Here is a 26,604-nt window from a genome sequence, read left to right as displayed (position 1 = left end):
TGAGTGGTGGGCAGCCCTGGGGAGGACCCAGGGGTCACCAGGGAGGTGGCTCAGGTGATGTCCATCTGGATTCCAGCCCCCATCTCGGGAACATCCCAGGACCTCCGGTGCCGGGGCTGCAGGAGAAGTTGTTGCAGGGTCTGTCAGGGAGATGCAGGCGGCAGAGCTGGGGACGAGCTTCCTTCCCATGGCACAGCACCCCCACCGCCCCAGCCGGTAGCTCGGTGCAGGACCCCCAGCACGGGGGCTGGCGGGGAGTGGGGTGGCTGCTGGAACCCCTGTGCAGTGAGGCCAGGGGGGCTGGCGGTGGAGGCGACTCCGGGGTTTGTTTTTGGACTGAGAGCAGAGGAGCTCCAAAATGCAGCATTTTGGGGGCTTTCAAGGGGCGGGGGTTTGGCTTGAGGTGGTGGCGCTGGCTGCGGATGCCGGGTGCCAGTTCCCTGTGTGACAGGGAGGGTGCTCAGGCCAATGACAGGGAACCTCCTGTGACTCTTCAAAAGCGACTGCAGATCCAGCCGAACCCCTGGCATCTTCCCAAAGTGCATCTGTGTGTCCAGCTGAATTCAGCCAGGGTATCTCTGCATGGGAAACTCAAGGTACAATGTCAAAGGGAAGAGAATCAAACATCACCACCACTGTGCATTAGAAAAGCTGTTTAAAGTACCACATGCCGAAGTGACCAAAGAGTCTCAAGCTGCTTTGCTGCGGGCATGGGGCAACACCAGGGGCTGTGATCCTGTTCTGCTTCCTGGGCAGGCGCCTTCAATCCCAGGAGCTGGCTCAGCCAGGGCCAGTTCCAGCCTCTTCCCTCGTGGGAAGGGCCCAGAGTCATGAGGGCTTGGGCTCCAGCCACTGCCTCTCTGCCAGCAGCTCTCCAAGTAAGGAACAAAAGCAGAAGAACCCCCCGGCAGGATACGGGGGCTCCCCAGCAGCCAGGACAGCCCTTTGCAGCAGCGCTCCCTCTGCAGCCATCGCCACCCCTCCAGCTGGAGGGGCCCCTGTGTGGTCAGGGCTGGCTTTTGGGGCTGTTTGCACCGTCCAGCTCAGGGGCAAACTCTGTGATGACCCTCCGGGCCAGCGGGTTCGTGGTCTTGAGCAGTTCGGCGGCAGATGGCCGAGTACCGGGGCTGGTTTTGCTGCTCTTCTTCTGGAGCAGGGCTTTAAAATCCTCATTCCTGCTGGAAGACTTCCCACTGCTGCCTGCTGCTGCCAGGGACTCACCAGCTGGGGAGCCTGAAATCTTTACGGGTGAGTGGGAGGTGGGTCGGCTGCTGAAGGTGTCACCAGGCTCTTTCCGCCCCAAGACCTTCCTCTTCGACCTAGGCACCAAAGGGACATGGGAGCAGTCTGGGGCTGGGGTGAGCTCCCAGAGCGAGGGGCATGGTAGTGCCCAGCCTGCTCTGCTGGGGCAAGCTGACAACATGAGCATGGCAGGTGGTGCTCCTGGCAGGAAGGACTGATCTGGAGCTTCCCCACTCTGCTCAAGGCAGCAGCAACCAGGCTGTCCCCAAGGATGAACACTGCTCCCAGTATGGAAAATGAGGGTGTCGTGGTGGGGGACACTACACCCAGGGCTGTGGCAGTGGTGGGACTCAGTGGGCACAGGGGCTGTCCCCTCCAGTACATGCACCAGCCTTACCTGTGGATCACCGTGAAGAGATCCTCTGTGGTGCGGGATGTTGTGAACACCTCATCGTCCTCCTCCACGATGGACTCGGCCGTCTTGTCACTGGCAAAGCTCTTCTCCTCCATGCTGGCTTCTGCTGAGCTGCCTGTGGGCAGGGAGGAGACAGCAGTGAGCGCCCTGTGCAGCATGGGGAGCCCCTATCCCTGGGGTGATCCCACCACAGGAGTGGGGAGACCCTCACCTTGCTCTGAGGCAGGCTCGCTGGCAGGCGTGCTGCCCACAGCCTTGGGGGACGGCAGATCCTCGGTGTCAGGGTCACAGCAGGCAGGCTCGGTGTCCAGCGTGATGATGGGGCTGGGGGTGGGTGGCAGGTCCCCCACACCAGCTGCCAGCTGTGCTGGGGCTGGCATGAGCGGCAGGTACAGCACGCTGGGTTTTTTGGGCACTGGCGGCGGCACCTTGGCTTTCCTGCGCTCCCCCTCGGCACCGCTCCGCTCTGGCCGCAGCTCGTCCAGGCTGCCCTGCGAGAGCCGCCGGGGCCCCGCCGGGGTCAGGGACAAGTGGGGCTCCCCCAGACCCCTCCTCAGCTCCCCTCTCCGCAGCACCACAACGGCCTCCTGTGCCAGCCCCTTCTCCTTGGCAGCAGTGCCTGGCGGGGATTTGGGGGACAAGGGACCCTCCTCCCGCAGAACTGGGGGCTTGGGCAGGATGCACAGGGGGCGCCTGGCCAGTGGTGGCTTCTCTGCCACGGGTGGCTTCACTTTCCTCTCCGGCCCCGGGCAGGGGACACGTGCTGGCTCCTCCGTGTGCTCCGGGCCATCGGCGTTGTCCTCTGGCTCTGAGCGGCTGATGGAGCGGAGGCGGACGGAGCGCAGGTCGGACTGTGTCACCACGGGCATGATGGGTGTGATGGGACTGGTCTTCTGGGCCAGCTTGGTGCCAAAGGTGGAGTCAGAGTGGTGCCGGCTGACCTTCGTCTTCCCCTTCAGGGAGATCTTCAGCCCTGAGAGGTCGAGGTGGGCGGGTGGAGTCAGTGGGAGGTCGAAGGACAGCCTGCCCTTGGGGCTCCTCTCCATGGGGGACGTGGGGGGCAGAGAGGATTTCCTCTCGGGGACCAGCGGCCTCACACGCACCTGGTGTGGGGAATGCCCGAGGACGGTGGAGGTGGGTACAGTGGGGGTTGGGGTCTCCGACTGACTGGAGTACCCGCTGGATGGGGACATCAGCCCTGTGGGCCTGCCGGGCGAGGAGGTCTTGAGGTCTGCCTCGGCAGAGAGCTGGGAGGGCGTCGTGGCCCTGGAGACTGAGGGGGACACGAGGGACTCAGAGCTGCCCCGTGTCTTGGCACACTCAACGGCCGTGGTCCCTGTGGTCGTGCTTGAGCCAGAGAGGGACTGGTAGGGATCGCTGCCGGCCCTCCAGTCTGTGAGATGCCACTGGTGAGGGGTGGCTGTGCTGCTGGGCTCCCTGCCCGCACTCCCCTGGGGGTCGGCGTGCACCAGCCGGTGGCCCTGGAGCTCCGGTGGGATGCACAGGCTCTTGGGCCGCTGGTCCTTGGGCAGCGCTGCACTCAGCCCCACGTCCCCGTCCTGCCCCTCTTTGATCAGCGAGACGCTGCGTGTGGGTGGCGAGGGCTTCTTCTTGGCCTTCTTCAGGGAGATGCTCTTGGAGCGCCGCCGCCGCTGCCCCTCGGGCTCCAGCCCCAGGGAGATGTTGTCGGTGCTGGTGCTGCCCTCGGAGCTGGCGCTGGGGTAGCCCAGGGCATAGTTGGCGCTGCCCCGCCGGGTCTCGGCGTACGTGATGTCCACGGAGCAGAGGGACCCCGAGTCGGTGGGCACCGACAGCGAGCGCTCACGGAAGCGGCACCCTGCCCGCTCCACCTCCAGCTGCACCGGCCCTGCCGCCGGCTCCGGCTCCTCTTGGCTTCCCGGCAAGAAATCCCCCTTGGCTCCCTGGATGCAGCCGGAGCCGGCGGGGGAAGCGGGCCCTGGGCCAGAGAAGAAGCTGGGCCCATTGCTGCCCACGCGCTCTTCTGTGGTGATGAAGAAGGAGGTGGAGGCGGCGGGGGAACCTGGGCCGGGCGATGGGACGGAGCCGCCCGGCGAGGCGCAGGTGGGCCCCTTGCCCGGCCCAGTGGTGAGGCTGGAGGGGCTCCCATAACCCAGGGGGCTCCAGGGCGGGGAAAAAGGGGTGCCCTGTGTCCCATTGCAGGCACTGGCACAGGGGTTGGCTGCCCCATCCATGGCAGCAGGCAGCTGGCAGCAGCGGGCCCCGAGGTCACTGAAGGTCTTCCTCAGCGGGGCCGAGAGGGGCGGACGAGGGCTGATCTCCTGGGGCGTCCCCCCGCTCGTGGTCTCAGGCACAAAGCTGCAGGACAGGGACTCGGCGATGGGCGCGTGTGTGCTGGATGTGGGGCCGTTGGCGCTGCCTGCAGGGAGAGAGCCTGGTGAGCCCCATCCTGCCTCACTCACGGGGACACGGCCCTGCCCCGCGCTCTGTCCCAGCCTGTGGCCACTCTCGAGGCTGCACCTTTGCCCAGGCATAAAATACAGATCTGTTGACTGGAATGTGCCATGGACAAACCAGCGGCCATGGCAGGAGGTTCTACCCATGAGGAGACATCAGTCCCATGGCAACCGAAGTGTTGCCCTGGTCCCCATGGTTGGGACGAGGATGGGGTTCAGGAGGAGCCAGGTCAGGCATTGCTGGCTGGAACAGGGAGGGACATGGTGGCTCACAGTGCCACCTCATCACAGCACAGCCAGGATGGGGAAGGAGCCAGCAGCCGTGCTCTGAACACCCCCAGCAGACAGGGATGCTCACGGCTGTGGTGGGCTAAGGTCTGACTGAATCCAGGGGAGGAGCAGTGATAACCACTTGATGGTCTGACCACTGTCATGGGAAGAAACCTTCCTCCTACCCCGTGAAAACTGCTCTGGAGCAGCTGGTGCCGTGGATTCTCCCCCCGTCCTTACCTGCCTCCACAGACAGGCTGGCTCTGATTTCTCTACAGCTTCCATAGGGGACAGCAGGATGGAGCCCCTGAGCCACAGTGGCTGCTGTTCCCAAGGGTCCAATCCAGCCTGGAAGCACTCCAGGCACTCTCACATGCACACCCTTGGCACTGGCGTGGCCAGCTTGCCAGCCTCAGCAAAGAGCTGGCCAGGTGTGTGCCCCACAGCCATGGCACCCTGCCACAGGGTCTGGGTGACTCTGTCTCAGAACCCCGATTCAGGACAAAGGAGCTGTCCCTGATGCCATGCCAGCCCCAGGCCAGCCCAGTGTCACCAGTGTGCCCAGCACTGTGCCTTGGGAGGGCACAGAGCCAGTGCGGCGCCTGCACGTCCCCGCAGTTGGGGTGTCCCCGGGAGCCCCTCTGTGCCAGGCTGGCTGCCAGCCCCGCGATGGCTGTGCCACCATCAGGGCAGCTCTGAGGTGCCAGCCCTGCCCGGGTGCTGCCTGCGCAGTTCTTGCCGTCACCTTGGTCTCGCAGGGACGGGTTAGGGAATCCAATAATGGTCCGTCTGCGCCGCAGGGTGGACTTGGGGTTCATCGCGGTCTCTGTGTTAAACAGGGAGTGACGAGCACTCGCGTGCCTAGCAAAGTGCTGCCCTGTAGCCAAAACAAACAGCTCTGCCGGAGCCCTGCTCCATCACCCGTGTTCTCTGCGTGTCCCCAGCCTGGGATGGTGACACAGGTGGGAGCGTGGGATGCAGGAGCATGGTGTGAGCCATGTGGGGTGAGCACAGGGGAGATGAAGGCACGGTGGGAATGCTGCAGAGGGAGGTGGGGTGGATGGAAAGCTACAGAGACCAGCCCTGAGCTGTGTGACAGGCACGGGTCTGTGCTGGTGAGGCCAGACCCCACACCACTGTGCTGAGCCAGACTGGGGAGGGCTACGTGAGCCACGGAGAGGGAGAGAGACCAGTGTGGCCCTGGCACAGCTCTCCATGATGGGAAAGGGTGGAGAGAAACCTCTGTCCTTCAGAAGGGGCACCTCACCCAGCCACCAGCCCCAGCCACCGACCTGGGCCAGAGCAGGACACCTGTGTCTGCAAGGACAGGACTGTGCTGTGGGGAGATGTGGCCCCGAGAGGATGGACACACAGGGGAGACAGGCTGGGTGCACGGCCTGTGGTGAGAGCCCAGGTGACAACAGACCTGGCTGGCTGGGCATTACATCAGGGGTGTGAGATCTGCCAGCAGCACGGCCAGCGGAGCAGATGCACAAAGCTGCAGATGGCACGAGAGATGGCTGGGAGTGATGGACACCAGCATGGCCCTGCTGTCCCCTCTCTGCCCCGGTGCCCACCTAACCCCAGGAACACAGCTCGCAGACACAGCCCCCTCCCACCACCCGGCTCCTGCCCCAGATGGCTGCTGGGGCGCATCTCTGCCTGCACCCCGTGTCCCCCGCCGCTCCCTGGGCTGCTGCCCTACCTGAGACATTGATGGGGACAATGTTGGTCTCGATGGAGCCGGGCTGGTGCCACTGCTTCTCCTCCACGGGCGGCAGGGGGAAGGCCCTGGGCCAGGGGGGCTGCTTGTCCGGGCTGGTGGGGAGGCTCAGGGAGGTGTCAGGAGGCCGAGCACCGAGCACAGCGCTGCTGGTGCTCTCCTCTTCAGCCGCTCGCTGGCTCGGGGGCTACGGGGAGAAAGGCACGTCAGCCACCAAAGGGACAAGGGTGGAACACAAACAGGGACTCGCTGCCCGCCCTGCCACCCCAGAACTCACCATAAGCACAAACTCAAGGCGCTTGGCAGGTGGGGGTCGAGGTGACGGTTCAGGGGAGGTGTCGGGGGGCAGGTGACCAGCAGCACGGAAGGTCTGCCCGGTGACCCTGCTCTCGCTGTACTGCTCCTCATACTCCTCTGCAAGAAAAACAGCACCTGGGACCCTGCTCCTGCTGCCAGATGCGAGATCATGTGAAGGGATGGTGACTGTCCCCTCTGGCTGTCCCCAGCCTAGCTGGCTGTCCCTGCTCAACACAGGCAGCTCAGAAGGTGAGGGAGACCCCAAGAAGGGTCTGGGGGAACTGAGGAAGAGCAGTGATCCCAGCAGCTGGCCCCACTCCTCCTGGGGCACAGCCAGGGGACGCGCTGGGTCTCGCTGGGAAACAGCCCCACTGAGGACAGCCAGGAACTGAGCGTGTCCCCATCCTGTAATTGTTTCTAATTAATGCTGGTGGTTGCGGACTGGCGGAAAGCAGGGCTGCTCAGGCTGACTTAATGAGATTACAAGCTGGGGGATGGCTGAGCTGCTGATCTCATCTGATGCCTGAGGAGCATCTGAGCCCAGGCCGCGTGACAGCCTGGGCCAGAGATTGGAAGGAAACAAAACCACTGGCCACGTTGATCCAGTTAGGCAGATCAGTGGCAGGTCCCTGAGGCCCTCATGGGAACTGTGCTGTGGTGGGGCTTGTGGGTGCCCTGGTGGCCCCGCTGGCCTCAGTGGCCCAGCAGGCAATCCTGGTCCCAGTTGCTTTGGCACCTGCAGCATTGACTTGAGAGCAGAGATCAGTGAGGGGCTGCTGGACACTGGGACCGCCAGGACCCAACTCCTGCAGCCTGCTGAGGTCCAAGGAGTGGCTCAGACATGCGTGTGGAAGACGAGCTCACAGTCCCATGGTGGCCACATAGCCCAGGCAGCACCACCCCCCCACCCCTCCCCCAGCCCACCCCAGCCCCTCTCCTCGCTACCTTGCAGCAGGCTCTGGAGGTTGAGCTGGGCCTCCTGGTGCAGCTGCTCCATGCCCGGTGGGCGCCCAGCTGCCAGGAACACGTTCACGGGCTGCTGCCATGGCAGCTTGGCGGGGGCGGCTTTCTTGCTCTCGAGGTCCAGGTTAGAGGTGGCTGCAGGTGGGAGAGAGCAGGGTCAGAGGCAGGTGGGGGGCGGCTTCCCTGCGGGTGCTGCTGTGGGAGAAGCACAGTGCTCATCCCACCCCAGCTCTCCAGGAATGCCGGGCTCTGGCTGCGTCCCACCCTGGCAGGCTGCTGCCCACTGGGACCAGCCCTCATCGCCGCCTCCACTCTGGGGGCTGGACACCGACCCTGAGGGCTGCCAAGAAGGGAGCCGGCTGAAATTGGGGAAGGAAGCCAGCCCTGCCACCCGTGCCTAACCGCGCCCGGGTGCAGGAAACGCTGCACGCGCTGCTGGAGCAACACCCTGGCCGTGGAGGAGCAGCAGCTGCAACCAAAAGGCAGGAGCCAGGGACCCAAATCTTCCACTGCACTGCAGCTCAGGGCTCACACACACAGCCTGCCCTGGCCTGGACACCCCCGAAGCTCTCCAGAGAAGGAAACCTCTGTGGGGTCTGCTCAGACCCTCTGAAACACCTCAGTGGGTGGAAAAGTCCCTGGGAGCAGGATCTGGGCTCAGCACTGAATTGGCCCCGTGGGGAGCTGAGCGCTGCTCCCACAAACAGGCTTTGCCATGGGAACACTGCACGGCTCTGGGTGCACATGGGTTTGTACCTAGCCTGGATCCAAGGGAGTGCCACCACTGGCACGCTGCCTCCAAGGGCATCGGCGCCCTGGCAGGCACAGAGCGAGTCTCTGTGAGCTTTACACGGGAATATGAATGACCAGGATCCCATCCCTGGGGATTTAGGGCTCATCCTCTGCTGCGTGGTCCTTGTCCCCACCCCCATCAGCTGAGACACTCCGGTTACCAGTGTGTGACAGACACTTCCCCTCTGCCACCTGCAGAACCGGCCCCAGGAACTCTGCCCTGCCGTGCCAGGCTGAGGCAGCGCAAGCAATTCCATGTACCTGGGAAGGGGAATGGCCCCAAAACAGGTGTGGCACCCCCAGCAGAAGCCACATTTCCCTCTGCCCGCGGTGGTCAGGCAGCTGTGGCCCAGCTTATGTGCACCACAAGCATCCCCCCTGCTGCTCACGGTGCCTCCTGCCCCCAGGTACCTTCCTGCCCCCAGATGCCCTCCTGCCTACAACACTCCTGTGCCCCTGGGTGCCCTCATGGCCACCCTTCCCCCAGCTGATGGAGCCTGCACAACGCCCAGCACCCCAAAGCAAGGTGCCATGTCCCCAGCCTAGTTACTTTTATAATTTGTTTCCATAACGACGGGCCTTAACACCGGGTTTTTTCCTTTTTTTTTTTTTTCCCCCTTCTTCCTCCTCTAAATAATTTGACTTGTTTCCATACCAACCAGGAGGTGTTGGGGCGCATGTGTGCCTGTGTGTGCCACGCACAGGGCAAGGTTGGGCATCTCCCCGAAAACCTGACCCAAAGTGCCGGGGGCAGAGACCACACCTTCACCTCTGCGGAGCCCAGACCCCACAGCCTGCAGGTTTTGGCGTGGTGGGGGATCCAGTGCTGCCCTGTCATTTCTGAGAACACCCCAAATCCTGGCTGGCTCACCCAGCCCCAGCCTTTGGTCACAGCACAAGATGCTCCTCACCTTCTGCCCATGTATCCCCCTGCAGCCATCCCCCAGCAAGGACTCGGGGACACCCTGAGCAGCACCTGCAGCCCCTGCCGCCCTCCCCGGAATGCGGGAGCTCACCTCTGCACCTCGGCCCTGCTGCCGAGCCACCCCCGGCACCCACCCGGGCACCGACCCCGTGCGCAAACCACAGCACCAAAGGCTGGGCGCGGCGGAAACACGGCAGCACCCACGCCCAGCACCCTGCACCCAGCACCCTGCACCCAGCACCCAGCACCCAGCACCCAGCACCCTGCACCCTGCACCCAGCACCCTGCACCCAGCACCCAGCACCCTGCACCCTGCACCCAGCACCCTGCACCCAGCACCCAGCACCCTGCACCCAGCACCCAGCACCCAGCACCCTGCCCTGCCGCGGGCACAGCTCCGGCCGCAACGGGAACACGCCGTGCCGGGGGAGTGCCCGTGGAGTTTCCCCCTCTGTGCTGCCACGTGCCCATCTGGGACTCGGAGTGACACGGCGCGGTCCTGAGACAGTGTGGGCTGAGCTGCGGGCATCCCCAGGGTGCGGGCATCCCCAGGGTGCGGGCATCCCCAGAGTGCGGGCACCGCCAGGGTGCGGGCATCCCCAGAGTGCGGGCATCCCCAGGGTGCGGGCATCCCCAGAGTGCGGGCACTGCTGAGCTGCGGGCGCTGCTGAGCTGCGGGCATCGCAGGGTGCTGGCAACACCAAGGCAGGGGCATCGAGGGTTCCGGTTCCCCAGCTGGCGAGAAGGGCTGGGGGCCAGAAGGGAAGAGCCGAGCACTCTCCTGGCACCCATATGCCCCAAACATGCACCGCAAGGTCAGCTCTGCTCCAGAGTGAGCAGCGCCCCGAGGCTTTGGCTCCGAGGCTGTTTTGGGAGCAGAGGTTCCGAGGCTGTTTTGGGAGCAGAGGTTCCGAGGCTGTTTTGGGAGCAGAGGTTCCGAGGCTGTTTTGGGAGCAGAGGTTCCGGGGCTGTTTTGGGAGCAGAGGTTCCGGGGCTGTTTTGGGAGCAGAGGTTCCGGGGCTGTTTTGGGAGCAGAGGTTCCGGGGCTGTTTTGGGGTGGCACTCGCATCCCAGAAGCGATGGGCTGTGAGGAGCCGGCAGTGCTGATTCAGCGCCACGGCCTCAGCGCTCCCGAGGGACGGGCGGTGTTTGGGAGCGGCCTGATGCAGGCTCGGTAGGAGGACAGGTTTTAAGTGCCCAAGGAAGCCCAGCTGCCACCCCTGTCTGTGGGCACGGGCTGCCCCAGGCAAGCGGGGGTGTCCGGCAGGAGGCCACAGCGGCTGGCGGGACAGCACAGCCGAGTGAGCCAATGCCCTTGGCACTGACCCTCCTGCCACGCTTATCAGAGACCGGCTCAGAGCACAAAATGCCTCTGAGGGGCTCCCACCTCGTGCCGAAGGCCTGCGGGAGATGAAGGGCATCGGCATCCCGGGACAGCAGAGCCGCAGGGACAGCTCCATCCCACCAACCCCAGCGCTCTCGACCTGAGCCTGGCCAGCCTTGCTGCTGAGGGAAACTGAGGCACGGCTGGTGGGTTCACCATGCTCCCTGCTGGCACCAGGCGCCCTCCTGAACCCAGGAGGGAGAGGAGCAGGCGGTGTCCCCTACTCTGCCTGCCCATGGACATCTGCCTGGGATGTTCCCAGAGCCAGCCCCACCAGCTGCAGCGGATGCTGCAGCCTCGGAGCGTGAGCCAGCGTCCAGGCTCGGGCTGTTGTGGCCATGGTGGCTACAAAAGGACTGAGGCTGAATTCCAGGGAATTTCGCTTGAAGAGGAGCTGAGCTCCACTCTCAGCTGCGGGAACGACATCCCTGCAGGACCCGCAGCCCCTCAGCATCTCCGGAGACACCCCGCTCCATCCCTACTCACCCACAGCCCAGGCATCCCGAATCCACAGGGAGAGATTTGACAGAGCCATCAGAGCCGTTTCAATCCCGGCCGAAGCTGCCGTGAGTCGATGCCTCTCGCTTGAATTCACCGCCAAACTTTTCCGTCTCAGGCTCGCTCCCCACGCGCGGGAGATGCCGGGGGCGCGTCCGGAGCCGCTCGGAGCCTCAGTGGCAGCGTGGAGCTCGGGCAGCAATGATGTAACGGCGGCAGCGGGCGATGCGCCATCGGCACAGCAGCCATGGCAACCGGTACAGGCACAGCCGCAGCCGCCGCCGCCGCTCCGGAGCACCGAGCACGCCGGAGGGCGAGGGCAGCGAACCCGGGGGCCGACACCGAGCCCGGCAGCAGCACCGGAGCAGCACGGGAGCGGTGCCGGGACCGTGTGCCACGGCCTGCCCTCGATCCCGGAGCGCTCGGGGGCATTGCCGTGCCCTGAGCCAGGCGCACGCTGCTCCACGGCGAGCGGAGAGGAAGTGAAAAGAGCGCACAGAGAGAGCTGGCAGCGGCCGCACAAACACCTCCTGTCCCAAGCTCACCCCCTGCCGAAGCGGAGCTGCCGGCCCAGCTCCCGGCGGGATGCGGAGCCGCGTCCGTGCGCACGGCAGCCCCAGGGCCGGACACCCGGCCAGGTCTGGGTGAAATCCCGAAGCGACGCCCTGCTGACACCCCCAGGCCCGCGGTGCTCACCCAGCAAAGTGCCCCGGGCGCCACTTGCACACGCTGTGCCTGGGATGAGCCCTCACCGGGAAAGCCAAGAGACTGAGCCCCGTCCAGATCTGAGCCTCTCCAGGACACCTCCACTGTCACGGGTCTGGTGGCACAGCTGCAATCCCCCAGTGAGGCAGGGCCACCTGCACAGGTGTCTGACCTGCGGGTGCTGGAAGCCAGATGGGCTGGAAGCCTTTTGGGGGTGACGTGCCCAGACCCAGCTGGGCCGTGCCGGGTCCCTGGTACAGCACGTCCCCGTGCTCCCACACAGGTGCCCAGCAGGACCACGGGCACTGTGGAACAGCACTGCCTCCACACACCGCCTCTGCCAGAGGTTCTCAGCTCTTCCGAGCTCCCTGCTTAGCAAGGAACCAGCTGATTTTTGTACCCATGGGAGACAAGGGCACGGCAGAAGATGCTGGCTGCAGGGCGGATTTGGCAGCTCTGGGGGTCCCCCAGCTCACGGGGGGAAGGTGGGATTGTGTGAGGTCTCTGTGAAAACCACCAGCAGCAAAGCACTCGGTGACATCCCTGTCCATGGGCAGGACTCGGAGCTGCAGCGGGCAGGGACATTTGGTCCCAGCAGCGCCGTGGGCCCCGGGCAGGGGGTTTTGGCAGGAGGGAACATGTGTGTGCTGCAGATTTGGCCAGCCAGGCTGGCCCAGGGGGAGCCCCGTGTGCCATTACCCCGTGCTGCGGGGATGGGAACCACCCACAGCTGGGCTGGCAGCAGGGTCCAGCCCGGGACAGCACCAGCCAAGGTGAATTCAGGCTGCTCCCTGACAGAGGGCTGAGATCCACTGGTCCTGGGGCCAGAGCAGCAGCACTGGGGCAGGCACTGGGGTCTGGCTGGAGCCAGATTCCTGCATCAGGCCCTCCACCATGGGCAGTAGTACCAGTGCCCAGAGCCCCCTCCCAGCCCTGCCGGGGTTCCCTGGCAGCCTCCTCATACTGCAGCCCTCACTCTCCTGTGCTTCCCAGCAAAACTCCAGGCACAAATATTTCCCGAGAGCCTCAGAGAGCCTGGCATGGCAACCTGTCAGACCCAGCCGGTCCTGGCAGCCCAACATCACCACATCACAGCCAAAGAAACGGGCAAAGAAACCACTGGGCACAGGGTGGCCACGGCTGGCTGCCCACCGGCCTTCCCGACGTCCCCAGCCCGGCTGGGACTGTTCCAGGGCACATGGAAGCCCAGGCAGTGCTCACCACTCTGCCCAGCGTGGGCTGCCTGTGCCAGAGGCTGCTTCCAGAGGGTCCTTCCAGGAAAGCGCAGCTTCCCCTGTGCCCGGCTGGTTTTACACTCCGCGGGGCCGGGACAATGCGAGGAAGTCGCCTGAGAGGGGAATGCGGCCAGAGGCCCTGGGACAAAGGGGCCTGAGACCTGAAATCAGCTACAGCAGGAGCGAGAGCAGCGAGAGCGGCGAGAGCAGCGACAGCAGTGAGGGTCCTGCGTGTCTGTGATGTTTGTGTCGACCCACGGCCCACAGTGCCACAGCCCTCCCTCCTGCTGCCACCAGCACATGGAAGCTGCCAGGAGGGCACAGCACCTCCGGGACAGGCAGGATCTGTCCCTGCAGGACTGCTGAGTGCTCAGTGGGACACGTGGGCTGGGAGCCACTGTCTTTCTCTGCTTTGTCACAGCAAGACACCCCACTAGGCTGGGCAACAGCGGGAGGATTTAAAAGGGATGGGGACACTCCACAGCTCGGGTCAGTCTGGGAAAGGTGGCACAACACTGGTGCTGCTGGACAGCGCTGGCCCCGGGGGCTATTGCATGGCCTCCAGAGGGTCTGTGCCCAAGAGCTGCCCCCAGGCCGGGGTCCTGCCCTGCAGAGAGAGCAGTGCCTGCAGATCCCACCGCCCCCAGTGCCCGCCTCAGCCCTGCCCTGCCGCCTGCTTTACCTGCCCGGTGCCAGGGTGCCAGGAGCCACTCCACCTTGGCCATGGCTCTGGGTGCTGGGGGAAGCCGCTCGCTCCGGCCACCCAGGAGCTGCTGCCTCAAACCGCACCGAGAGCACTGAGCTTCCCCGTCCTCGCTGCCTCTAGCTCCAGCAGGGAGAGGAAGCGACCAGGAACTGGCTGTTTGAGTCAGCGCCACAGCCCATTGTCCTGGCCCCGGCCCCTCTTCCTTCCCCAGGGAAGGATGGTGGAGGGACCGTGGCTCTGCACGGCCCATCCCACATCCACCCGCCCTCAGGCGGGTCCCCCAGGAGTGCACATCCCTCTACTCCAGCACCTGCAGAGGGATCCTATGGCCAGGAGAGGCTGGGCTCCCCGAGCTGGACAGGGCTACAGAACCAAAATATCCCCCAGCTGTGGCTGGAGCACCGTCTGAGAGTGGTGGGTGACCTGGGGGGACACAGCACGCGGGGGTTTGTCCTCCCAGCAGAACGCGGCAGTTCCTACATGGAGCAACCACATGGGAAAAGACTTCAGTGGGGAAACCAGCAGCACCTGCAGCCTGTGGCTGCCCCTGGCCTGGCTGAGCTGCTGCATGCTAGCTCCCCCAGTCCTTCCAGCTAACAGAACCCTTCTGAACCCCCTGGCTCTGCCCTGGGAGCTGCCAGAGCTCCCAGAGCTTCCTCTCGCTTCAGCTCCTTCCAAAGCCTGGAGCAAAGGCTCTTTGGGGACCACTTTCCCAGTGCCCCAGGGCTTTGTAAGGCTGAGCTGGCTTCTCCCAGAGGATGGAGGCTCCTGGCAGCCAGGGCTGCAGCAGAACCAAGAATGCTGCCCCAAGCGCAGGCTTCATTCAGGAACATCCCACACCACCACAGGGCTGCTCCTTATGGAGCCTCAGCTCCCTCCCCTCAGCAGATAAGCTCCAGCCTGGACCTGCTGCCACTTCTGCATGGAAGCCTGTGTGCAACTGCTCAGGAATGCCCCAGGCACTGAGGTCCCAGCAGCCCAGGGAGTGTCCAAGTTTTGCTAAATATTTATGCCCAAGATGAGTTTTGAGCCATGCAGTGCCAAATGCCCCTCTTCCCTGCCCCCAGCAGCCGGATGCAGGTCTCCCCAGGGAGACAGGAACGTGAGGGAGATCTGCTGGACATCTCCAGGCTGGTGGGGAACTGTGACCTGAGGACAGAGATGAACCAGCTCTGGCCAGGGCCTGGCCCCACAGTCCCCCTTGGGCCCTTCCTGCAGCTCCAGGAATTCCTTTGACAATCCAGAAGTGATTAATTGTGATTAATTCTCCCTCTGAGCAGCACCAGGTGGGAGAGGTGGGCAGGGAGCAGAGCAGCACCCGATGGTCTGGGCACTGCTCATCTCCCATGCCCGCAGATGGGAGCCAAGGGCACCGTGGTGAGCAGGGCTGGCACAGCATCCCTCATCCCCCACGACCTGCAGGGCAGCACCCCTGCTCCAGGCACTGCCTCCCTGGTCCCCCCGAGCCCCTCGGTCCCTGCCCGCTTCCTGTGCCCCAGGAGGGGGGCCAAGGGCCGTGTGATGGATACCGGCCAGCCCCACCTCTCTCACCCCCTCCCACCCTCAGTTCAGCCCCTCTCCCGGTCCCCTCCTGTGCAACCCGAAGTTCTTGTGTCCCATTTCGGTGCTTTGCACCCACTGCTACAACAGCGGTTGCAGAATTAGGCAGCGTCAGGTTGTGCTGCCACCCTCTCTGCCCACTGATTATTAAGCTGTGACAGTCATTTGGGCTGTGACAAGCAGTCCCCGCTCTCCTGCAGTTTCTAAGCAATCTTCCCGAGGTCTCTCCCAGGGCTGACAGTTCCCTGCTGCTGCCCACACTGCTGTGTCCTGCTCCCAAGGCAGCAGGCAGGGCAAGGGCAGAGGAGCTGGGGCCAGCAGAGCCTGGCGTGCCACACTCTGGGACTCCAGGGCTCTGGTGGGCCTGGTGCCAGGAGTTGTGGCCGACCCCAGCTCCTTCCTGGCTCTTCTGGCATTCCCAGGAGCTGGGCTGGAAGAAGAGCTGGAGCACTGGGGAGGGTTGCTGAACTGCCTGGACCAGGACAAAGGGGTGACCAGACAGGTCCTGCTTGTCTGACCCTGCTTCCTCAGAGGGCACCTGCCCTCGCCGCCCGCTCCCGGCTCCAAGCGAGTCCTCTGCTCCCTCTGCTCCCCCTCAGAAAGCTCCCTGCAGAGCTGCAGGGCTGTCCGCCTCCCCGAGATTGTTGGTGGTACAAGAGCCCCCAGACACCCACCAGCACTGCGATGTGTGGGAGAAGGGAGCTGGCTGTGGGGGCTGCGCTGGGCTCCCTGCCCGGGGGGCGACTACAGGGGCTCCCCACTGCCGGGGCAGGCTCCCCACACCTCGGGGCTGCCCCCTGTCCCCAGGGCAGGCTCCCCACTGCAGCCCCATGCCCAGGACTGGCTTCCCACACCTTGGGGCTGGATCCCCACTGCTCAGAGTTGGTTTCCCACTGCCCGGGGCTGGCTCCCCACACCTGGGGGCTGGATCCCCGTGCCCAGGGCTGGCTCCCCACTGCCTGGGGCTGACTCCCTGTAACCCGGGGCTGGCTCCCCGCGGCTCGGACAGCCCAGCACCTGTCCCACACGCCGGGGAACCGTGGTGGCCCCACCGCCAGCCCCATCCCGCGCCGTCCCCGTCAGGAGGCCGAGCCTCGGTCGGGGTGACCTCTGCCCGTGTCCTCCAAGCGACCCACCGGGACCGGGAGCGAGGAGCGCCGAGCCGAGCCCAAGCCGCCCCCTGCCCGCGGCCGAGCCGGGGGTCGCGGGGCCGGCGGGGCCGCGGGTTCGGTACCTGTTGCCGAGCGCATCCTGCCCCGCCGCTGGCTGCGCGGCCCCTTCCGCTGCGCGTTGCCCATCCTCCGCCGCCGCCCGGCCCGGGCTCCGAGCGCCGCCGCCCCCGGGCCGCCCCCCGGCCGCCCCCCGCCGGGCCCGCCGCGCCGTGCGGGGAGGAGCCGCGGGGCCGGGCCGGGCCGGGCCGGGCCGCATCGCTCCGCTCCGCTCCGAGCCCGGGCGAGCCGCGCCGAACCGCGCCGGGCGGCACCGGCACCGGCACCGGCACCGGCCCCCGCCGCCCCCTCGGAGCCGAACGGGCGCCCAATGGCGGCGGCTGCGGGGGCCGGGCGGGGGCGGCGCGGGGCTCGGGAACGCCGGGGTGATGGGGATGGGCTGCGGGGAGGGGGATGGCGGTACCGAGGAGACGGGGCTGTGGGGTACGGGGGTGATCGTGGGGCGGGGCCGGGCACCCTCTGGACACCAGGGCTGGACAGCCCCCAGGGTGATGGGGCTGGGCTGGGGACCCTCGGGCTGAGTAGCCCCTGGGAAGTTTTCGGTTTAGGGATGAGTAGAGGGGGTCCTGGGACCGGAGAGCCCCCGGGGTGGTGGGGGTGAGGGGGTGCCGGGGCTGGGCACCCCTGAGACAATGGGGCTGCGTGTGAGGTCCTGGGGCTGGGCACACCGGGGGTGTTGGGGCTGGCTGGGGACCCCAACGCTGGCCCTGTCGGGGGGTGACTGAGCAGGGGATGATGGATGGAGGCGAGGAGTCGGGGATCTCTGACAGGAGGCAGAGGTCAGCTCCAAGAGCTGCTGCGGCCATGCACAGAGAGAAACGGAAGGTTTGGGAAGAGCTTTGGGGCTGGGTTCGGTCAGGAACGCTGTGTGAGAGCTGCAGGACTTTGCAAGAGCCGGGCCTGGGGGTGATGTCACCTCAGGTAGGAGAAGCAGGGCCGTCTCTGTCTGCCAGTGCCTCCGAGGTCTCCATTCCTGGCGCTGAGTGTCCTGGGCGGTGCCATGACTGCACAAAGCTCAGCTGCATGCAGGGACCCCCAGGAGTCCTGGATCAGCTACTGCCCTGGCGTTCCTTCCCCTGGCCCAAACATCACCGTATCTCATGGGGAAAAAAACCCTTCCCAGAGTGGGGAAACCTGTCCAGCATGCCAAGACCTCCCACGTGCACAGCCCTTCACCCCTGGCAGCCAAGTGGGATCGGGACGGCTCAGCCCAGCCGCTGCGTCCCAGGACAGAGCATCCCTGACACATCGGATCTCGGCATCCAGATAGCAACAGAAAGGACCAGAAAGCGCTGGGAGGTTGTTATGGAAACAGCCACAAATTGGATCAGTACTTGGTGCAAGGAGCAGTTTGTGTGACTGATGTGGGAGCAGGTGGGTGTGACAGCCGCAGCGGTGCGGGGGCCCCGCGGTGGCACCCTGCTGCCCATGCTGCGCTCCTGTTCTGGGCTGTGGCACCGCCTCAGCTCCCAGGGACCCGGGCACGGGGCTGCAGGCAGCGCAGCCTGCCTCCCACCCACCTCGCCCAGCCTCTGCGCTCCCCGGGGACGTGAAGGCCTGGGGCGAGGTGGGGGCGGATGGCAGAAATTCCATCAAGAAAATACTTCCCGTCCCTTCCCCGAGCCCCAGCCGAGCCCCGCACACGGTGTCAGGCGGGGGGCAGCGGCCCCTGCACGAACAGCCCCACTGTGGCTCGTGGGGCCATTGTTCCGCTCCCTGCCCTGGGGAGCCACGCCAGGTGCCCGTCACTCCGAGCCTCTTGTCACCTTGTCACTCGTGTCACCACGGCAGCCCCAGACCCCGCATCCCCTCCAGGCCCCGGGCACGCACGGCTGCCCGCACTGTCCTGGCCCCGCGGCTCCTGGGAGCCCGGCCGGAGCCGGGGGGCTCCTCCAGGACCCCGGGCTCACCGTGCCCGGCCCAAGGGGCGGGGGAGTGCCGGTGCCGCGGCTCCGCTCCGCGCTCCCGGAGCAGACCCTCTCCTGGCAGAGAACCCAGCTCTGAAGGAGCCATAAACATTCGCTAAGTGGCCGAGCCGGTTATTTTCGGGCCAAGAGGCCATGTTAAAGCTCACAGTCAGCGAGGCAGATGAGCTCATTGGAGAACAACGGCTTGGGGCCGGGCCAGAGCCGGGGAGCGGGGCCAGGGCTCGCAGCCCCCGCCAGCTCCGTGCAGAGTCGCTCCCGGGGCTCTCCCGGACCCTGAGAGGTGCCACGTCCCGGCAGAGCCACCGGCAGGGTCCCCGCCAAGCTGGAGGGCAGAGCTGGGGCACCGAGCCCCACAACACCTTGTGCTGGCCGCCGAAGGTGACCCCCGAGCTGCCCCCCGAGGCCTGGGAGGGGATCTGCGTGCAGGGCTGGAGCTGCCGTGACACCTTCGTGCCACCTCGAATCCCCTCCAGGCTCTGCATTCCTGGGATTCCTTCAGTGCACCAAACTCCTCGCTCCGTGTCCTGCTGACTGCGCTGGGGCCTGACCCTCCTGCCCAGCCCGGGCGCGGCCGGGGCTGCCCTCCCTGCTCCCGGTGCTCCGGAGCCGCAGGATGCGCTCACCCGGCAGCGTGCGAGCTCGGCACGGAGCTGTGTGTGGGGTCAGGCAGGGGTGCCCCAGCCCTGAGCACCCCACGACCTGCACCCACGCCCTCAGGGCTTCCTCTTCTGTCCCCCGAAACAGCTGTGCCAGGGAGCAGCGCGGAGCCAGGCTGTGCCCCGGCACCGTCACTTGTCATTTACGGGCCCCTGACGGGAGACGGGGGTGCCACTGGCACTGCCCCGCACTGTCCCGGCTCCCCTCTGCGGGACACGCCTTGCTCCTTCCTCCCCTGGGGGCTCCGCGGAGGCCTCCTGTCCCAGCCCGAGCGGGTGAGGAAGAGGAGGGACACATCCAGTCCTTGGGCACGGGCACTGGCAGGGGGCAGAGGGCACCGCACCCCTCCCGGGGCTCTGCCACCGTCGCCGTGTCCTGTGCCAACCTCCCGCGATGGGCGCTGGGCTCCCGCCGGCCCTCGGTGCAGGGCAGGAGCGGGGAGCCGAGCTGTGCCAGCCCCGGGCCGCTGCTGCCCGCAGCCACCTGCGGTGACAGCCACCCCGTCCTGCAGCCACCGCTCCCCGCCCTCGTCCCGCGGCGCTGCCGGGCCCTCCCGGGGCGGGGCAGGACAAAACTCCCACTTACCCAACTCCGCCTCCTCCCGCTGGGGTCCCCGGCGGGCGCAGGGCCCGGGGTGCGGCAGCTGCCCCGCACCTCAGCGGGTGCCCCGAGCCCCCACGGCCGCGGGGAACCGGCGCTGGCCCGGCCGGGAGCGGGGGGCGGCCACAGCGCCAGCTCTGGCAGTCGCTCGCTCGCACTAACTCGAACCAGGTTTCTGGAGAAAGGCTGGATGGAAACGCTTCTCCCACCCCAGCCCAGGCCCTTCTTAAAGACATAGCTACACATCCCTGCCGCGGTGCTGGAGATGGAGCGGGGATGGAGCATCCCGCGCCTTCCCGGTGGCTCCGGGAGCCGCAGCAAGGGGGGCGATTGGAGGGTCCCCTGGGGAGGACTGGCACCCACCGCCTCTGCCGCGGGCTGTGCCAGCCGGCGTGGGGGCTGTGGGCAGTGCCAGCGGACCCTCCTGTGATTACCAGGGCTCGGGCGGCCAGGTGAAGGTTTCCTGGGGCTGGCAGCCCCCTTTGGCTGTCGGGGAGGTGGCTGTCCATCCCCCCTGCCCTTGGCTGGGGTCCCAGCGCAGCAGGAAGGGAGCCGGTCCCACACAGGCTCTGCCTGACAGCCGGGACCACCCTGAGCAGGGGAACACCCGGGGATGGCCGGAATCTCCTCGGGCTCCCATGGGGCACCCCATGCTGGGAATGCGGTGGGGATCTGCTCTCCCTGCCCCGGGACACAGCTGCGGGAGAGGCCCTGGGGACGGCAAGGACTCGATGGTGACGGAGCAGCCCTGCTCAGTGGAGAGGTGCCAGCATTGGGCAGCCACGGCCGCCAGCTGGGAGGGAGGGGAAAGCACCGGAGCAAAATCCTGACACGGGGGGAGGTGATCTCAGGGCTGAGCCTGCAGGACAGAGACTCCCCCCATTTCCACAGAACACACACCAGGCACAAGAGAGCTCGGGAGCTCCTTCCAGGAGCAGTGACAGCACAGATCCTGGCACCCCCAGCATGTCAGGAACCCCCATCTGCAACAGACACTGCACACTCAGACACACTCACAGAACCACAGACACCGTGTGCACACACACACAGAACCACAGACACTGTGTGCACACTCAGACAGAACCACAGACACCGTGTGCACACTCAGACAGAACCACAGACACTGTGTGCACACACAGACAGAACCACAGACACTGTGTGCACACTCAGACAGAACCACAGACACCGTGTGCACACTCAGACACACTCACACAGAACCACAGACACCATGTGCACACTCAGACACACTCACACAGAACCACAGACACCGTGTGCACACTCAGACACACTCACACAGAACCACAGACACCATGTGCACACTCAGACACACTCACACAGAACCACAGACACTGTGTGCACACTCAGACACACAAACAGAACCACAGACACTGTGTGCACACTCAGACGGAACCACAGACACTGTGTGCACACTCAGACACACAAACAGAACCACAGACACCGTGTGCACACTCAGACACACAAACAGAACAACAGACACTGTGTGCACACTCAGACGGAACCACAGACACTGTGCACACTCAGACACACACACAGAACCACAGACACCGTGTCCCAGAGGGTTTGCTCTGTGCTGGGGATGTGGGGTGTCCTGCTGTCCCTGTCCCCCTGTCCCCCTGTGGGGACACTGAGGCAGGATCCAAGCTCACAGCAGGGCTGTGCTGCTCCAGATGGATGCAGCCGATCACTCAGGGTGCCAGGGAGGGAGGAAATGGCTGCTCACAGCCACTGTCGGGGTAATGGGGAATTGCCTTTTTCCCTGGCTGATTCGATCTGCTGCCATTAATTAACTGGAGGAGTAATGATCCTCTCCTGATCCCCACGCTGCCCACCACGCTCGGTCTCCCCTGGGCACGCAGCCCCACTCTGGCTCCTGGAGCTGTGCCCAGCTGGCAGACGCCGTGCCAGGCTCCAGCAGCCAGGGGACGGTCACCCCGTGCCCATGGCTACAGAGCCACGCGCCCGCCGCTGCCCGAGGTGCCAGCCTGCTTCCCTGCCAGGCATCCCGGTGCCAAGGTGGGAGAGCAGGAGGAGGACGGCAGAGCCTGCTGGCACGGCTCAGGAGAAGATTCCCTTGCCAGCATCCTTGGCCCGTTGGGCGCTGCGCCAGCCCCTGCTCAATCCAGACTCTGTGCCGGCGGCTCCCGGGCACGCGCAGGGATCGGCGCGTGTCCAGCCCTGTGCCAGCAGCTGCAGGGCCGTGGGCACGGCCAGCTGGGCACCCAGGGAGCACAGCCCAGGCTGGGAGCTGCACACGCAGCCCCAAGGAACCGCTGGGTTCCTAAGCAGCCAGGTGGGTCCTGGTGGGTTCCTGTGTCCCTCCCCAAGTGTCATCAGCTCTCCAAAGCACAGCCCCGCTGGTGCCTCACCACATGGATAATGGGTGCCACGGGGAGCCATCCTGCACTCCCACCTCTGCCTCCATGGAGCACCACGGAGCTCCCTACAGCTGGAGAACCGGCTGCCAAGGCACGCTCCAGCTCTGCTTCCACACGGAGGTGAACGCATCCCACACGCTGCTTCGGGATGACGCAAACTCCAAGGAGACACAGTTGAAGCCAATCCATGTTCCTGGTCCGTGAGTGCTGCCATATTCCCGGCCAAAGCAGGGCTGTAAGCGCTTCCTAGGAAGAACCAGGAGCACCGGTGCTCGTGGGGTCCCTTCTAAGCTGGCTCAAGACGGGCCCGGGCAGGAGGAGCCAGAAGCAGCAGGGCTGTGTGAGGCTCCGAGGGCAGCGGTGCCTCTGCTCCCTGGTGCTTTCATGCACTTCCCGAGGACCTGCTCTCCCCAGGGGCCCTGAGGGCCACAGCCCAGCTCCTGAGCAAGGGCCACCAGCTCAGCTCTCACACAAACTCTGCCAAAACACCACCCGAGGCTGCAAACGCTTATTTTGGAACGAGCGTTTGGATCCATCCAAGCCGGAACCTCAGCCCTGACAAAACCCCAGCCAGGGGAGGAAGGTTGCAGCAATGAGCTGGAGGTGCCATCCTCAACATCAGCTCAGGATGTCCCACGTGTCCCCCCCAGGCTCTGCAGGGACCCCACAGCCACGGGCAGGGGAGCCAGGGGAAACTGTGACCACGAAGGCTGGAAAAGCCCAGGCAGGGCCGTCCTTTCCTTGCAGGAGCCGCAGCAGTGTGGGGAGCTGGTGGCAGCTGGTGGCAGCTGGTGGCAGCTGGTGGCAGCTGGTGGCAGCAGCGTGAGCTGTTCTGTAGCACACGTTTTCAGGGAGTGGCCATCAGCCCGCTGCCGAGGCCGGCTTTCAGCCAGAGCAGGGCCCATGGGAGCCGTGTGTTACCCATCCTTCCACCTCTCGCTGAGCCGTCAGACGGTTCCTGTTAAGAGGAGGGTGCGGCTCCTCTCCCCCTCCTCCGGCAGCCAAGCCAGCTCTCCAGCCTTGGTCAGCATCCCGCTTCCCGCCCACACCAGCAGCCTGGGGAGACGTGCTCGCCCCTCTGACTCTGCAGTCACCAGTGGCTCGGGGAAATGCAGGCCGAGAAAATCTCCTGGAGGTCTAGAAGGGTTGTGGGAGCTGCTCTGCCCTGCACAGGAGGCTGCAGCGGGTTGTGGCTGGGATGAGCAGTGCTGGGCTCCTGAGGGCGGCCCCCACTCGCATCTTGGGCACTGCTGTGAGGCTTTGGCACTTGTGTGGGGCGAGCAACCCTCACCCCACACTGGCCACAGCCTGTCCTGCTGGCTAAGAGGGCTCCAAGTGCCACTTCACAGTGGTGGTGGTGGCCAGGGCTGCTCGGGAAGAGAGCATCAGGGTGAACTGAGACCACATCTCACTCCAAACCAACCCTTCTTGTCCCCTGAATTTGGGACATCTCTTTCCCTCAGGTGTGGGGTCAGAGGAGTGGGGCTCAGGTAGGTTCACATGGGTGAGCCTTGGCACTGCAGGCACAGCTCCAGCCTCTGTCCCTGCCCCAGGGACGGAAGGACAGAGCAGCCACTTCAGTCTGGCAGGAAACTCCAGCATGTCAGAAGAGGTTTTTTCGTTCTTTCATTCCTTATTTTTTTTAATCCAGGTGCAGAATATGGGGGAAAACATCTGTGCCAGCTGTGCAAGGGAAGAGCTGAGCAGAGGGTGTGGGGCAGCAGCCCCGGCTGGCCGACAGCTCTGTCTATGGATGGCTGCTTCCAGAGGAGGCTGGGAGGTCAGAGGATGGGAACGCTGCACATTTCAGTAAACAGCTGCTCCTGCCAGCACAGCCTGGGGTTCCTTCCAGAGAGCCGTTCTGCAGCTCTTCAGGGACCGCACCTTCGACAGCTCTCGGCGCCGTCCTCTGCTTCACTGAGATTTATTCTGGAGCTGCAGGGTCCTGGGGAGGAGACTGAGCCACACTGGCCTGTGTCACCCTCTGGGGCGTGCCTGTGGGACAGGGGGCCTGGTCCCTGCTCTGCTCTGTGCCCACCCAGGGAGGAGGGATGCTCCCCGCTCCCAGCACTGCCGGTGAATAAGAGCAGAGGAATCCAACAGCCCTTGGCTGCCGTCTCCTGCTGGAACAGCCACGCTGCCTCGTCGGACAAGTGTTTCCCCAGCCCTTTGCTGTGAGATTTCCTCCCCTGGAAGCAGCACTGCTCCACTGGCATCTCCCCTTCCTGAGGAGGAGGAGGAGCAGCTCCCTCAGCTCACAGCCTCTGGAAGCACCAGTGGACGTGTCCTGCTGCACAGTGCTGACCTGAATGCCCCAGCTGAGCAGACCCGTGGCTTTTAACCCCCTAAACCTGTCTGGTAGGAACCAAAACCAGGCAGAGGCTTGTGACCCAATTGAAGATGCCCAAATCTGGGAGCTGGCACAAAGACCGTGCTTGGGAAGGGCAAACCACCGCAGGCCCGTGAGAGCTGGACTCAGGTCATCCGTGAGGGCTGGACAGCTGCCCCCCTGCTTCCCACAAGATAAATCACAACATTTTCACCACTACACACCTCTGACCCCAGCGCTGAGCCAGCCCAGCACATCTGCATACATGCATATTCATGGCTCTAATGAGGAGCTGAGGACGATTTGCTGCCGTCTCACACGGACACGTGCAGGTACCTGTGGTGCTGCTCGCCAGGTGCATGGAATGAGCTGAACACACAACCAGGGGCTTCGTGTTCCCCCACAGCAGCAGCTGCAGGCGTCCCCCGACAATCCCCCCAGCCATCGCTCTGCCGACCCCTGTCCCCTACACCCTCTCCCTCATGGTGTCCCCCGCTGTCCCCCCTCTCTGTCCCCCCGTGCCACGGTGGCACACGCACGGCGCTCCTGCGGCCACCTGGAGCAGTCCCGGCCTGCTGGCCACACAGGCAGGGAGGGACCATCTGGCTACCGGCACGATCAGCTCCTCCTCCGGCAGAGCCTGCTCCAGCAGGAGCAGTGATGCTGGTGCCGGCTTTGGCACACGCTGCTGCCGAGCAGGGGTCAGCCTGGCTGGGTGGGAAGCCTCGCTGAGCCCGCTGAGGGATGCGCAGGACGCTGCAGCCGCTCCCAGGCTGGGGCTGGGTGCTCCGCTCCCTCCCTCCATCCAGGACCGAGCTGAGAGGATCTGGCGGTCACTCCCCATGGCTCCAGGCAGATGGAGCAGCGAGGGAGCTCTTGCGAGGGGATTTGCCGAAAGCAGAGGCGCACGCTCTGCCAAGGGCCTGGGAAATGCGCGGTGCTTGAAGGGAACGTGCTGGAACAGCGCTGCCCTCCCCGCCCCGCAAAGCCTTTAAAATAAACTTCTATAAACAACTCCAAAATGAGCTTATTTTAAGATCCCCCGAATCGGCGCTGCCTGTTCCTGACCCAGCACAGCAGCCCGAAATGCCAGACCGAAATGCCTGCAATGGGAAGTGGAAGGAGTCCAAGGGAACCCAAACCCCGCTGGCTGCCGGCAGAGGGGATGAACTGACAGGATGCCTGGGGGACAACCCAGCATTTCCCCAGATACACAACACCCCGAGAGAAAACGGCCCCACGCTGGACGGGACAGCCCCCTCGGTCCCCTGCCCCAGGATGAGGTGAAGTACCTGAGGCAGGGACAGCGGGGGGGTGGCAAGGACCAGCCCTGACAGCCCGGTGTCCCCATTGTCCCAAAACAGCCCCCAGTGACTGCAGGCACAGCGTGAGGTGTGCTTGGCCGGCAGCCTGGACAGAGCCCACGGTGAGCAGGGAAATAAAGCCCGGGCAGAGGGAGAGGGCGCAGGGCTGTCCTGGCCTCACCCCAGTGCCCGGCACGGTTCCCTGGCCACTGGCACCGCGGGCCTCGGCGAGGCATTGCCACCCCCCACCCGCTCCCCCAGACCTCCCTGCCATGGAGCAGGGCCCCGAGAGCGGCCGTGGGTCACCGGCCCGGGGAAGGGACACGGGGTGACAAGGCTGCAGGAGCAGCAGCGTAGCCCTCCGGCACTGGGGCAGGGAGCGAAACCCCTGGGAGCGAGAGGCGGCTCCAGCAGGGACGGCCCGTCCCACGGTGCCTGTCCCCAAATCCGCGTCTGTCCCCTTCCCGTGCCTGTCCCCTTCCCGTGCCTGTCCCCAGACCCGTGCCTGTCCCCTTCCCGTACCTGTCCCCTTCCCGTGCCTGTCCCCTTCCCGTGCCTGTCCCCTTCCCGTGCCTGTCCCGTTACCTGTGCCGGTGGCTCGGAGCGGCCGGTCCCGCAGCAGTGACTGCAGCCGGGCTGCGCGGCGGTGCAGGCGGGCGGCACGACGGGCCAGAGCCCGCAGGTGGCCCTCGATGTCCCCCAGGAGAGCGACCGAGTGGCCGCAGAGCTCGGCCAGCTGCCGCAGCAGGGCGAGGGCCGCCAGGCTGCAGGTGTCCCGCAGATCGCTGAGCGGCCCCGCCGGCCGGACCCGCACCGCCACGCTCCGCCGGTAGAACGGCATGGGGCGGCTCGGCCCGGCTCGGCCCGGCTCGGCTCGGCCCGGCTCGGCTCTCTTTGCCCCGGTCCTGTTGCCCCCGGCCCGGTTCGGTTCAGCCCAGGCAGGCACGGCTCCCCCCGAGGAGCCCCGCGGCTGGAGGGCTGCGGTCCGGCCGCAGCGCCGGGGCTCGGAGC

At 65.5% G+C, this 26,604-nt stretch overlaps 1 protein-coding gene across 8 annotated transcripts; it reads right to left on the bottom strand.

The window, feature by feature from the left end:
• Nucleotides 1-638: 638 nt before the first annotated feature.
• NHSL2 (NHS like 2) lies at nt 639-26,604 on the bottom strand. Of its 8 annotated transcripts, none has more exons than XM_086850934.1 (8): nt 26,179-26,593; nt 7,328-7,480; nt 6,363-6,499; nt 6,068-6,272; nt 5,108-5,239; nt 1,869-4,055; nt 1,640-1,772; nt 639-1,319 (listed from the first exon to the last, which is right to left on the bottom strand). In XM_086850934.1, the coding sequence occupies exons 1-8, from the start codon at nt 26,432-26,434 to the stop codon at nt 1,007-1,009; spliced, it is 3,516 nt and encodes a 1,171-aa protein (XP_086707060.1). In that variant the 5' UTR covers nt 26,435-26,593; the 3' UTR covers nt 639-1,006. The 8 variants fall into 8 exon arrangements, with proteins under 8 accessions (XP_086707060.1, XP_086707064.1, XP_086707065.1 ...); XM_086850938.1 differs by lacking the exon at nt 26,179-26,593 and adding an exon at nt 16,385-16,466; XM_086850939.1 differs by lacking the exon at nt 26,179-26,593 and adding an exon at nt 16,385-16,466 and having other exon boundaries at nt 5,108-5,188.

The sequence above is a fragment of the Cyanistes caeruleus genome, chromosome 14 (genome assembly GCF_971803275.1).
Source record: "Cyanistes caeruleus chromosome 14, bCyaCae1.hap1.1, whole genome shotgun sequence".
Taxonomy (NCBI): domain Eukaryota; kingdom Metazoa; phylum Chordata; class Aves; order Passeriformes; family Paridae; genus Cyanistes; species Cyanistes caeruleus.
Note: the sequence above shows the minus strand (reverse complement) of the source record. Positions and strands in the feature narration are given on the sequence as shown.

Excerpts from the sequence above, each read along its gene's own strand:
- NHSL2 (XM_086850934.1), bottom strand. The coding sequence starts at position 26,434 with ATGCCGTTCTACCGGCGGAGCGTGGCGGTGCGGGTCCGGCCGGCGGGG. Across the intron at positions 6,500-7,327 it reads CCTCCAGAGCCTGCTGCAAG|AGGAGTATGAGGAGCAGTAC; the intron begins GTAGCGAGGAGA and ends TTTTTCTTGCAG. Across the intron at positions 4,056-5,107 it reads CCCGTCCCTGCGAGACCAAG|GCAGCGCCAACGGCCCCACA; the intron begins GTGACGGCAAGA and ends CTCTCCCTGCAG.